Genomic DNA, 13,822 nt, shown 5'->3' with positions numbered 1-13,822 from the left:
TGCCTAGAAGGTGGGACAGAGAAGAGATTGGGAAGCAGCCACCTCAAGGGAGGGGTGAATCGTGGGTCTCTATGGCAGCTATCCCGATTCACTCTCCTGAAGGATGGTCCTATGTAGGAGCATTTGGAACCTGATATAACAGCTGTATAGGATATCTAAATTGTATTCCCAGCTCCAATACATTTTGGACGAATAAGCATTGTGCTGTGTATTGAAGTATTGTGAACGCTAGAAATGATCACTTTATCTATTAACAGCAGCAAGAATCTGTATTGCAAGAACATGGAAAAAGCAACCCCTCCAACAAAACTAGATTGGTCAAACTATATTTGGAACATATTTTTTTGTTAAAACTCACATATATAACTCACATTCCAGAGATGAGGATACAAGAGACAAATTTGTGTCTAGGTGGATATTGTTTGTCCACTACTGGAATGAATAAGTGCAAGTTTCTGTGTATCCATATGAATGGTTTTCAGTGCTATGATTTGTGAACTGGATGCTTTTGATATTTCAAATTAAAAATGGTGAAGAAGAAGAAGAAGAAGAAGAAGAAGAAGAAAATTTTCATGTGAGGCAAAACTTCACCCTCGTTCTATGGCATACCAAGTCAAATATTTCAATAACAACATGCCTGACAAGAAACAAGGATCTATGTATCTTAAACATGTTTGAAAGTTCACAAACACAGCAGAAAGCTTAGATACTGATAGATTACTTCAAAATGCATTGTTTTACATAAAATGTGGTTTTCAATATAATTTCAATTTAAATAATGAAGTGGCAAAATTACAGCTGAAAGTGGAACAGATTTTACTTAAGGCCCCCAAATACGTGCCATCAAATATTTAGTTCCACTAGCCAACCCCGCACAGAGCATCTGTGTGCTCTTTGGGGCTGGCTGTTCCCCCCTCACCCTCCCTCCTGTCCCGGTCTCTCTTGCCTTCCCCTGCTTCCGTTCCTCCCCTCCCTCCCCTCCCTCCCCACCACCACCTGCACAGAGCATCTCTGAGCGGGCGGCCAAAAAGGGCCCCGCCACCGCCATTCCTCCTCCCGGGCAGCGAACAGAGAAGCCCTGCCGCCCATTTCCCTTCCACCCCAGCCTCCAATGGGCACCGCACATTCAGCCCCACTCCCCTCCCCCCAGCTTCTGCCCCAGTCTCTGGTCCCGACACCCGCCTGCTTCTCCCCCCCCCACTTCCCCCAGGCCACTTCCCCCCCCCCACTCCCTACCCATGGTTTCTGCCACCGTCTCCTGATGCCCACCTCCTCACTGCGGCTGCCTGCCACTGCCTCGCCTGGGCCCGCTGCTGCCTCCGTGCCTCCTCCTCATAGCAGCCATTGCCGGCCGCTGCCGCCACCTCCCCACCGCTACTGGGACCGCCGCCTCTGCCTCCCCACCACCCGCCACCTCTGCATCCCCAACGCGGCCGGGCCTGCCACCGCCTCGTCTGCCTCTCCTCGCTGCCATTAGCTTTCAGTCTGGCAAACATCAGCCAACTGGCACCCAGCCAATCAGGTGCCTCCCTCGCCTTGCCACATCTCCACGCATGGCTGGCGGCTGGCTAAGAGAATTAAGTATAATGATGCTAATGGTATACTTAATAAATACATACACTTGAATTGCCTTCCTCAAGTACTCTGAAATGTTTAATATGCAATTTTATTTCCTGCTGTTCCTATTTTTTATTTCTCTCTTTGAACAGAGGACTGCTGGTTTTTGGCTGCCTTAGAAGCTTCAACATTTCAGCCAGACATCTTATCTAACATGGTGCCACAGAACCAAAGCTTTGAGAAGAAGAAGTATGCTGGGATTTTTCATTTCAAGGTAGCCAACAACACCTCCTCTAGAGTTGGTCTAATCAAGATCTCTGTTATGTAAGAAGATATATTAGCTTATTAGCTTTTTGTGGCAATTGTAAATATGGATCTCATCAGGATCCAGTCTGCAAACTGGGAGTGTTTCCACATGATTTCCATATTAATAGATATACAGGTGGCCCTCATTATCTGTGGACTCTGTATCCATGGTTTCACGTATTCATAATTGGGTCTTAGAGACCCAGTTTCATTATCTGCTTGTAGAAAAATAGGCTATATTCGCCTCTTTGAAGTTTTGAGTGGCTGGAGATGACCTGGAAATGACTTCCGTTGTCATTTCCAGCTGCCATTTTCCAGCAGAGAACCATTTTGTGGCTCTTCATTTTTATGTTATTTTATTTTATTGTCAAAACTATTTTGTCGAAACCGTTTTTTGCTGAAACCGTTTTTTGCCAAAACAATTTTTGGGATCTGGGTAGGCATTGCTGGAGAGCTGGAGAATAAGGTACTGTCCTTTTCTTCTCTTATTTCTGCCCCTTTTTTGCCACCCTTTGTGGTTGTTTTGCCACCCTTTTTTGGTTAAGAACCTACCCCTACCCCCAATTCCCACTGACTCTAGATTTCGTTATTCACAGTTTCCATATTCGCACTTTTAGGTGAGAACGGAACACCCGTGAATAACGAGGGCCACCTGTATTTCAGAATGCCGGAAGGGAACATTCTGATTTTAACTTTTTTTTCACCAAAGTAAGAAAACAACTTACCTCATGTCATGAAACCACAACATTCCATGCATCTCCATCCCTCACATTTGGCAACGACTTAGCCCTGAAATTATTTGTTTTTTCCCAGTCACAAAGATTGTGAGAAAGACCCAAACATATCTGGATCTCACCAACATGCATTTTCAAACTTTATTTTAGAGACCTGCTAAACAAACATTTAAACATATTCTGAATGTGTGTTGGAATTTTTACATGGCCCAGTTGTGTGGTCCTCACCACAATATGAGAAAAAAAGACTGTTATTCTACCCCTCAATCTCAGCTGCTCCTATGGTATAATGGTTCCTTCTTTTCTTCATTTCTTTGATACACATTTATCCCCAGTTTAATTTTCTTTTAAGATTCCTTTTAAGCCTGAAGCAAAGTCAGAATTCTGAATTTGCAAACTTAGAATTCATGTTTGAAAATTGGAATTGAAAACTGAAATTTCAGATTTGAACTACAGGTGACACTTCAAATTTCAGATTATACAATTTCAAAATGTTAAATAAATTTAGAGTGATAGAATTTTAGCATTTTGGATAGAGGTTGGCTCCAAAATTTCAAAAACATAAAGCAAACTTCAAAAATTCAAAGTGAATTTATTATTCACTTATATTTATTATTTATTTTTGCATTTCTATCCCATTCTTCCTCCAACAAGTCCAGTGTGGTGTACATGGTTATGTTTATCCTCACAACAACCCTGTAAGGTAGGTTAGGCTGAGAGAGAAGTGACTAGCCTAGAGTCACCCAGTGAGATTCATGGCTGAATGGGGATTTGAACTCAGGTCTCTCTGGTCCTAGTCTAGCCCTCTAACCAATAAACCACACTCCCTTGTAATTATTGTAATTATCATGCTACAGCATTGCATCAGCAAAACTCACTTTGCATTTTCCAGCAGACAGAGTCATCACACACTGGTAGACTAATTCAACATGTGTCTGTTTCAGGTCTACAGTTAATAGATAGCCTCATTTCTCTCTTTAAAAATGGCAGGGTAACCTCTTTGAAATAATCATATGATCACCTGTTGATAAAGTGTGTCCCTTTTGTGTCTCCCTTTTCTTTTCCAGTTCTGGCATTTTGGCGAATGGGTTGATGTAGCGGTAGATGACCGACTGCCTGTAAATGAGGCTGGACAGCTTGTTTTTCTCTCTTCTGTTTATAAGAACCTGTTCTGGGGAGCTCTTCTGGAAAAGGCTTATGCCAAGTAAGTGCATCTTCAAGTTTTGTACAGAGGGAATCTTCCTATGTAACATGGGCCACACAGCACATTCCTCACCCTTGTTTTGTTCCTTTCGTAACTTTATTTTACTAAATAATCAGCTGAACAACTACATGGAAAAAATGATTGGAATAACTTTCTTGACAGGCTGTGTGGCTCCTATGAAGATCTTCAGATTGGGCAGGTGTCAGAAGCTCTGGTAGACTTCACAGGAGGCGTTAACATAACCATAAAGCTGGCTGATGCTCCATCTGATCTCTGGCATATCTTGACCAGAGCAATCTACAGCAGATCTCTGATAGGCTGCCAGACCCATTCAGGGGTGAGAATTGTTGTTGTTGTTGTTTTGTCTTGACCTCCCTCCCTTCCAAGGTTAGCAAACACAGAAATCACTCATTTTTAGCCTCACTACATCCCTGTGAGGTGGGCTATACTAAGTGGTAATGACAGAGCCAAGGCCACCCAGTGAGCTTCATGGCTGAGCAAGGATCCAGATCTCCTCAAGCCAATTCCAACAAACGGTCTGTTACAACATCAACGGCGGAGCGTGACCACCAGCAGCCCCACTCACCCTGCCCCCTGCATCAGACGTCAGACGTGGGGCTAGCCACACCCCCGTGTCTGATGTCAGACGCGGGGGCGCGGTCTGCCTCCCAAATAGAGCCACAAGGCTCCGTTCAGTAGCAGATGGAGTCTAGCTCCTGAAGGGGCTGCACAGTCCCTTCAGGAGCTAAATTAAGGCTGGTGCTGTGTTCCCTGGGAAGAGCCGCTCCTGGCTGCCTTCATTTAGCTCCCGAAGGGGCTGCGTGGCCCCTGCAGGAGCTACCCAGGCTGGCGCTGCATTCGCAGTGGAGCCAGGAGTGGCTTTTCCCTGCCTTTAAGGAGCCACTCCTGGCCGTTCCACAGATGCAGCAGCCATTTAACTCTTGAACAGGGGCCATGCGGCCCCTGCTCAGGAGCTAAACCAGCACCCCCGCATCTGACATCAGGCGTGGGGGGTGCGTCGGGGCTGCGAGGCGCGGCCTCTGATTGGGCACGGCCCAGGTTCTTTGAAACCTTTGACCCAATGGTGGCTCCGCCCCTGTACAACATATTGAGGTCATTCACACAATCAAAAACTGTGTTCTACCCAGGTTTGGGAGCTGTGTATGCTCCCAATTTTGGGTTGTATGAAAGCAAGGTAGGAGGAAAACCTGGGTAGAAGTGAATATGTGAAAGCAAGGTAGGAAGGAAACCTGGGTAGCTTTTTCTTCTACCCTGTTTCCACACATTGAAGCTATTCACATGACCAGGAGAAATGGGGCTAAGGGAGCCTAGCCCAATTTCTCCTGGTTGTCTGCTGCCACGTGGCTCCCAGCAGCAAACCACCTAAAGTACCCCTCCCCTTAAATGAGGTTAGTGGAGCTAGTGCTCCACTAACCCCATTTGGTTGCTCGTGTGCTGCCGTGTCACAGCTCTGTATGACGCTTCACACGTGTTGTGTGAAGCACCTCATTCACTTCTACCCAGGTTTTCTTCCTCCCTTGCTTCCACATAACCGAAAATTGGGAGCACACAGAGCTCCCAAACCCAGGTAGAACACAGTTTTTGATTGTGTGAATGACCTCATTGGCTATTCTTGTGCTAATTTTAAAAGGGAGACTGGCTAGATTCCCCACCAAAGGGCATTAGCTCCTATAAGGAGGGAATAAAGAGCTCATCCTTTGATAGATTCCTGGCTGCGGCCAAGGCTGGGTCATGATACAGATACATCTCTCCACTCCAGCTGTGACATAGAGGATTCTGCATAACAGCAGCAACAATATGGTAGTGGGGTGAGCTGATGTTGCAGACCTACCATCTGGCACTGTAACTGCTTCCAAATATAATAGCCCTAAGTGGACCAGAGTCCTTTGTCTTGGGACAGTGTGAGTATGGTCCCCATAGGCAATCTCCCCATTGATCTCATAACATTGTAATGTTAGAAGAAAGACTTAGATTTGAGTCAAAATCCACTTGTATAATAGCAGAACTGCATACCCATAAAACATGCATGTTTTAGCTCGCATCTCCTCCACAATGGAGGGTGTGCATTCACACATCGGCCAGATTGACCCAGAAGTCCCTGCGAGCTATTGGGGAGCAACACTTCACACACATTTTGGGTTTTCATTGCACACTATGAGTATAGCCCGATTTATATCCAGGGTTAAAAAATCCACTTTTTGCATCTTTGCGGTGGGAGAGGGGGGGAGGGAAAGACTTTGAACTCACAGTAAAGCCTCATAGTAAAATCGCGGAAATCCTGCTGTATGAAAAATGCCCTGGAGAGTCAACTTCTGACAGTGACCAAGCAAATGGCACAATTAAGTTAACAACCAATGATATCCATCTGCTGTTGTGATGCTCCAGTACCTGGTAGCCAGAGATGTAGTGAACCCTGCACTCTAGTGATCATGGCAAATAGCAATCAGTTGACCTTCCTCTCCTTCTGTTTCTCTAATCCAGGACTGAACAACCTTGGTCCTCCTACAGATGTTGGACTACAAATCCCATTATCCCTCAGTATTGGTCATTGTAGCTGGGCATGATAGGAACTGTAGTCCAAAACTAGATAAAGGGCCGGTGTAGTCTAGGGATGTGCACAAACCATATTGGCAGGGTGGGAGTACCTTTAAGCATGGGTAAAGGCAGTCCTTACCTGTTTCTCCACTGCTTCTGTGTGGCACAGAGCTGCACTAGGAAATGCGGTGGGGTGGCTTTATTCATGCTTAAAGCTACCACTCCCTGCCCCACCGAAATGATTCGGCAGACTGCACTGAAGTGGTTCGGCACGGCCCTACAGGATGCACCAAATCTGTTCGTACACATCCCTAGTGTTGTGCAGCCCTTCTCTAATCTCTTTAAAGCCAGGTATGCTAGTGCCCTATAGCATAATCCATCTGACAGTGTTTCTGCAGGTGAATTATCTGTTCTACAAAGACATAACATTATTTGTCTTAAAAATGCAGCCTACCAATTTGACTTTTTTCATGCATTAAGTGAGGAGACAAGGAACAATTTGACACAATTCTCTTTCTAAACCACCCTTGATCTGTTAAGCCGCTATTCATGTCCCAGCTCAGTCATTTTTTATTTTTAAAAGTTATATACTTGTATTCATTTGGCAAATGATTAATCTGTCTAACATAACAAGCCAGACTGAAAATCTACTAAGGCGTTTTGCTCAAGCTGTGTTTGGCATTTGCATTTGGGCAGACGCCAACTGCTTTCTCATAAAAGCAGATTGTGTTGACCTCATCAGCAACTGAAGAACATAGTTTAAAGCATCGTGGTTAATTTCTTTTCATACCCTTCTATACAGCCAAGACGTGTCCTTCCAAATGGATTAGTGGCTGGCCATGCCTACACAGTGACTGGCATACGAAAAGTAAGTTCAAGTCTGTTTTCTAGTTCCATGTTATTCTCAACTTGTTACTCTCATCTTTCATCTGACCATGATGGTCAGATGAAAGGTAGATTAAAGGTAGATTTTGGTAGATTAAAACTGAATATGGCCCCTTCCCTGTATTCTGAAGCTCTTGGGCCATGTGGCTTCTCTTCCCATTGCCTGCCTTGCTACAGGGCTCATCAAGCTCCAGTAGGTTTTCCTTTAACACAGCCTCCATTTTTACAGCTACACCAACTAGCTGCTCCAGGCAAAGGTCAGTGGCTCACCTCTTAGTGACCTTTGGAGCTCACATCTGCCTCCATGCTAACTGGAGGTATTCACCTTCACCTGTTGCTGGCTACATTTCCCTTTACCCTTTGGCTTCCTCAGCTCACTATAGCCTCACTCACACCATTTTTTCTTCTCACTATGATACTCCTGACTAACAAAACATGTACACCTAGGAGGCTCAGTGTAGTACTGAGCTAGATGCACCAATGGTGTGACTCAATAGAAGGCAGCTTTTGATGTTCTTAATACAGCAGCTTGGAGAGTTAGAGCCAATCAGAAAATGGCAGCTTGTACAAAAATTCACATTGACAAAACTTGGGATTTTAATAGAGAAACCCCTAAATTCCAAGAGAATTTTGTTGCAGGAAGGGAGTAAGAGAGACTGCTTTGTGGGAGAAGAAACTGGAAAGAAATCAATGAAAGAAAGTAAAAGCAATTCTGATCACTTCAAAAGAGCGAGATTAAAAATGGTGCAGCCATGCCCCCACTAAGCCAGCCAATCAGATTTGCAGTACTAGCTGGCAAGGAAGGGAGGGGGAAGCAAGCCCAAATGCCTGGAGAGCTGCTTTCAGACAAGCCTGGGAGCTAGCAATAACACCTGGGCTCCCTAATGCCCACTGCTGTTGCAGGGGACTTGGGGTGTATGCTGCTATCCTTGCTTTAAATTCTGTCAGACTTTATGGAAGATGATGAGAGCATCAGAACTGTTTCTTTTTTAGAGCTGTGCTCCCTTAGTGGTATGAATAAAACATGGAGGATAATAGCTGGGCCCATGTGTAAATCAAAGGCTGTAATTGATTCATGAGACTCTGCTGACAGCAGAACCCACAAGTGCATGCTAAGCAAAGCTAAGTTCCTTTTAACTTCAGCTGAGAAAAATAAGTGCTAGTGAAGGGGTAGGTTGGGTGCTTGCTGTTTACTCCATAAAATGCACAGCATAGCATCCATGAACATGGTCTGTATCTTTATTTTCTGCCATTTTAAAATGTAGTTGCTTAGATACCAAGAAATATTTTTCCTTGGTTATCATTTGTACAAAATACAAATATCAGTTTTAAAAGCTATTATTTACAATCCCCAAAAATGCAAAACTAACAATTATGGTTGTGTTATGCCTTTGCAACAATGACTGCAGGTGACTGGGTTGCAGGAACAGGCTGTTAGATTAAGGGGTCCAGAGACAGATCCAAAACAGGCAGGTGTCAAGCTCCCAGATGGCAATCAGGGGAAAGGAAGCAAGAGTTTAGGTAGTTATAGGACTTTTTGGATGGGTTGTTTAAATTTAAAAAATATTTTTAAAACAAACAATTTGTCCAGTCAACTTCAGTTTAAATATACATATTCCTCCCCTGCCCTACATCTCTGCTCAGTACCAAAGCCCTATGCCAGGTCATTCCAAATGATCTAAAGGCTGGAGGGTGTTTTGCCCATTTTTTTAAATTAAGGCAAAGGGCAGATTCTTCCATATAGGGGTAGAATGATGGCCTTAAAGGGGGGGGGCTTCAGTTCCAGACATTTTTGTAATTTTATGCCATAAAGCAAGCCACTTATAGGACATTTCTGATGGGTTTTTAAAATTAAAAACCAACAATTTGTCCAATCCACTTCAATTTAAATATACATACTCCTCCCACCCTGCCCTACACCTCTGCTCAATACCAAAGCCCTATGGCAAGCCAATCCCTATGGCAAACCAATCCCTAAATATTCAAGCGGGGGGGGGGGAATAACCACAACCACAAAAAGGAAATCACATCATATCTCCATTACTAAGCAGGCAAAGGCTGGGCTGGGCTGGGCTGGGCAGAGGGTCTGCAGAGAGCTGTGGTGGGCAAGGGTAGCCAGCGCTGGACACTCTGCCTGCCTGCCTGCCTACCTCCTCCCTCCCTTCCTGAGCTTCAGGCTTCAGCAAGACCTACATGGAGGCATCTCTGGAAGCCCCACCCATCTGTTGGACAGCTGAGAGGTGGAGAGAGAAGGAACTCTAGCAGCTTGCCTGGCAGCCTTTCAAGCCTGTGCTGCACATCCACACAAAAGATCGGTTCTGGCTGGACTGCGTGCAGGGAAAGATAAATGGCCGGGCTGGGACTGGGACTGGGGGAGGGCAGGCTGCACTGCAGTGTGCCCAGAGTGGGGCCTGTGCTAGCTCAGGGCAATCGCCCTGTTCGGCCCACCCTAAGGACAGCCCTGGCTGAGATTGGTGGGTTCAGATTAGGGATGTGCAAAATGTTTCAACGTCAAAATGTCACATTATTGAAATGGCCCATTTCTAGTGTTTTGAGCTTGAAACAAAACACCCTATATATAAAGGACCTATTTCAAGTTCGGAACAGAACAACCCCATTTCGATTTGAAACATTTTGATGTTTCAAGTCCATTTTGGAGGCCTGTTTTCCCCTTGCTGATTGGTTTTCTGGCACTGACTTCCAATGCTATGGGGGTTTGTGGGAAAAGTAAAAAATTGCCTGCTTGCCCATTTCTTTTGTGGGTTGGGTGGTACATATCACCCATTATTCCCTACCACTCAACCTACTTTGTTGTCCCTAGGAGCTACGAATGGGGAACAATGAGGTATTGCGAGCTTCCCCATTGTTTCCTACGGCCAAAACGTTTAGAGATTTGTTCTGTCAAAACAACCGGGTCGACCACTGTTTCAACAAAACATTGTGGTCATCTGCATTTTATTTTGAGTTCGAAACAAAACACGAAATCCATTTCATGCACCTCCCTAGTTCAGATGTCACAAGCAACCTCAACATATTGGAACCTGGACAGGAAGTAGCAGCTCGCATGGGGTGAGCATATGTTCATGGTGCCGCCATTATGTGTGAACCTGCCTATAGACACACACACACACACACACACACACACACACACACACACACACACACTCTAATGACTGCAGATATTAATAATAAACAGAGCTAAAAACTAGAAAATAGTAGAGGGGTGACCCTTTCGCTGCTCTCTTGTTCCTCCCTGTAGCCTCCCTCTGACCTATTCTGGTTGCTAGGGTAAGTTCCCTCAAATGAAAGGGAAATTGCTCAGATTGGGATGTGAACCAAGACTGGACCCAACAGAGGTTGAGATGAGCTGTCTATGTGCTCAAGCAGACTGATACTGTGACACCTGGAATCACAGAGCTCAACCTGTCAGATGTGTGGTGGAAACCAAGTGCTGGAGGCATAGGAAGAAAGGTTTTAGAATCTTAGTGTTCTGAGCCCTGGTTTGAGATGCCGCCTCATGCCTTACAGTTGGTTGTAGAATCCAAAGGAAATAGTTGTGGTATGCAAGGACAAGGCTAAGTGCTCAAGCTGACTGATACTGTAGAGTGGATTCAGGAATATTAATAGTTTAATGGATTATGGAAATGATATAATGTACAGAGTGGCAAGTGCAGACTGCTTTTCAGTGCTCTTGCTGCTGGCTCTTAGAGGAGAGCTGGTCTTGTGGTAGCAAGCATGACTTGTCCCCTTAGCTAAGCAGGGTCTGCCCTGGTTGCATGTGAAAGGGAGACTAGAAGTGTGAGCACTGCAAGATATTCCCCTCAGGGGATGAAGCCGCTCTGGTAAGAGCATCTAGGTTCCAAGTTCCCTCCCTGGCTTCTCCAAGGCAGGGCTGAAAGAGATTCCTGCTTGCAACCTTGGAGAAGCTGCTGCCAGTCTGTGAAGACAATACTGAGCTAGATAGACCAATGGTCTGACTCAGTATATGGCAGCTTCCTATCAGAGGCGTATCTAGGGAAAATAGCACCTAGGGCAAACACTGAAATTGCGCCCCCTGTCCAAGCATCTGACACCCATCTTTCAGATAACTTTACCATAATATCAGCTGAAAAATACAAGTCAAGCTCGTTAATCTTTTAATATTTCAAAAACTATTTAGCAGTGGACTTAGCCAGACCAAAAAATGCTGGAAAACTACAAATTTCAGTATGCGGTGGCTCATGAAATACCCAAATACTATGTGGAGGTGTACTTGGAAAACTAAACAGAAGTACCTGTCTAATTATCTACTATGCATTGTAGCATCACCATTACATAAGTTTTAAAAATCAATGGAGATTTTGACTTTTCCCAGATACTCTGAAAATAATTAAAGGATATGCAGAGTAAACTGTGTCACTGCTTGGAATATATTCTAGTCTTTCAGAAAGACAGTTAAAATGAGAGAAAGAGAGCAAGAAACTTCCAGTGGGCCTTAATACTAAGGATTTCACACTGATTCAAAGATAAACTCACCATTAATAGCCATATTAGCAAGACATCACATTTAACTCACTTATCACAAGAAGCAAAGTAAGAGCAAATGAATACAATCCTAGCTCATAAGCATCAGCTCAGTATTCACAAGCCCTGATTCTCTGTACATAGTGCCAATCTGAATATGTGTACAGTGTTTTATATTATATTATTATTATTATTATTTTTACCCATAGCCCCTTTGGGGGGCTTCCTAAAGGCTGGTGGGGTTTTTGCAAAGGTTCCCCCTCACCCCGCTTGCCTCTAGGTCCTCGCAGGGACCATTTGAGCATGTGCAGTGGCCGTGTTTAAAAATAAGCTTTTTTTTTAAGCCACTGAAAACAAAATGGCCACCGCGCATGCTCAAATGGCCTCTGCAAAGCCTGGCATGACCTAGGGCCTCACAGAGGCCATTACAGCATGCACAGTGGCCATTTTGTTTTTGGCAGCCTTTTTTTTTAAAAAAAAATAATATTTCAAAATGGCGCCCCCTTCAAGTTACACCCATGCTTCCTATGCTAGATACGCCCATGCTTCCTATGTTCCTATGCTGTCTTTTTAGTCCTGCCTCTACTCCAGGCCGGGAATACAAGTATCGAAAGCCCCATTCAAAACCTAGCCTGGATCAAGGTATGGATTAACCAAAAACACCATAGTGATCAGATCCAAATGTATGAATCTCATAGAAAAGAAACTTATGCTAGGTGAAAATCTTTTATTACTGCAGCCTTATGGGAAAAGGCACACCTGGCAAAGCTCTACACAACTCTTAAAGTTGACTCTGAGTCTGGGCCTGGCAACTACGTTAACAAATGCTGAGAGACACCACACTTAGACCCCCTTCAGATGTTACCCAGAGTGGTGTGGTTGCTTGCTTCTTCCTATCTGGTTGTTCCCATGTTGGTTTGGGCCTGGGTTTCTGCCTCCACAATTGCCCAAACAGTGTGTTTAGCAATCCATACAAGTGGTGCACTTTCCTTCTACAAAATCTAAATTACAAAATGTTCGTATTCAAAACTGTAATTCAGTATTATAGTAAACCATAGCCCTATTCAGTTGTATTTGTGCAGGAATGTTTGTACACTCGTATATGTGTTTGTATGAATGACTCTACCTGCATTCTTTAAAAATGTGAAACTGGGTACAGGCCCCTCAAAACCATGATATAGATAGTGAGTGTACTGTTCTTGTACCTTGTTCAACATAACCTGTGAATAACTGTACCTGTGTACAGATCTGTACCTGGGTACACTGTACACTTTTACCAGTGTTGAACATAAATTGTGAATAGGACTAATGCATTTGTTATAAAAGAAAAATGATTATTGGTCACTGATATTAAAAAAAATTTGAATTAAATAAATGCAGCTCCCAAGTGGCCTAACCTCACTTGGATGGTATGCAAAACATAACATTAGAAGAACAGCCTGAGCAGAAGTCTTTCTTTCTACCATAGCTCAGTGGTGCAGCTCGGGCTTTTCATGTAGGAGGTCCCAGTTCCAACCCCCACATTTTCAGGAAAGGATTTAATGGAGCAGATGACAGGAAAGACACCTGCCTGAAATTCTGGAAAGCCGTTGCACCCGGAATAGATGATACTGAGCTGACTGGACCAATAGTCTGAAACAGTTTCATGTGTTCATATTTACACAGACCCTTGCATGTGTGGGAATAAGCACAGAGGCAGCAGCAACTATGCTTGGCATACATGAAGAAAGGGCTCTTGGGATCGTTTATTCTTGGCCACCCAAAGTCAAATCAAAAAATAAAATAAAGGATTTTATCATGTTTGCAAAAGATGTTCTGACTTTGCTCTGTTTCTTGGGGAAGCAATTCCACAAATGTGTAGAAGCCTATAGAAATATCTATGGGACATCCATATTTGCCAAATAGATGGTAAACTCAATGTTGTTTCATGACTGATCTGACAGAATGTGATGGGGAAGAGGTTTTCTCTTAAAATTATTTGGGCCCAACTGTTGAGCCCTGTAAAGATCAAAGCTGACATCTTGAATTGTGCTCAGGATGTTACAAATGGTCAGAGCAGACCAAAATGGAGCAATAA

General features: G+C 44.1%; 1 protein-coding gene across 1 annotated transcript in view; it reads left to right on the top strand.

Annotated features, from left to right (window-relative positions):
• Positions 1 to 13,822, top strand: part of CAPN14 (calpain 14) — a 93,871-nt gene that overhangs the window by 27,027 nt on the left and 53,022 nt on the right. Inside the window, exons 5-8 of the mRNA XM_053306876.1 lie at positions 1,710 to 1,831; positions 3,665 to 3,801; positions 3,964 to 4,138; positions 7,160 to 7,225. Coding sequence (XP_053162851.1) covers positions 1,710 to 1,831; positions 3,665 to 3,801; positions 3,964 to 4,138; positions 7,160 to 7,225 — 500 coding nt within the window. The remainder of the gene's footprint in view (positions 1 to 1,709; positions 1,832 to 3,664; positions 3,802 to 3,963; positions 4,139 to 7,159; positions 7,226 to 13,822) is intronic.

Source organism: Hemicordylus capensis, chromosome 1, assembly GCF_027244095.1.
Source record: "Hemicordylus capensis ecotype Gifberg chromosome 1, rHemCap1.1.pri, whole genome shotgun sequence".
Classification (NCBI taxonomy): domain Eukaryota; kingdom Metazoa; phylum Chordata; class Lepidosauria; order Squamata; family Cordylidae; genus Hemicordylus; species Hemicordylus capensis.
This window is presented reverse-complemented; position numbering and strand designations above follow the sequence as displayed.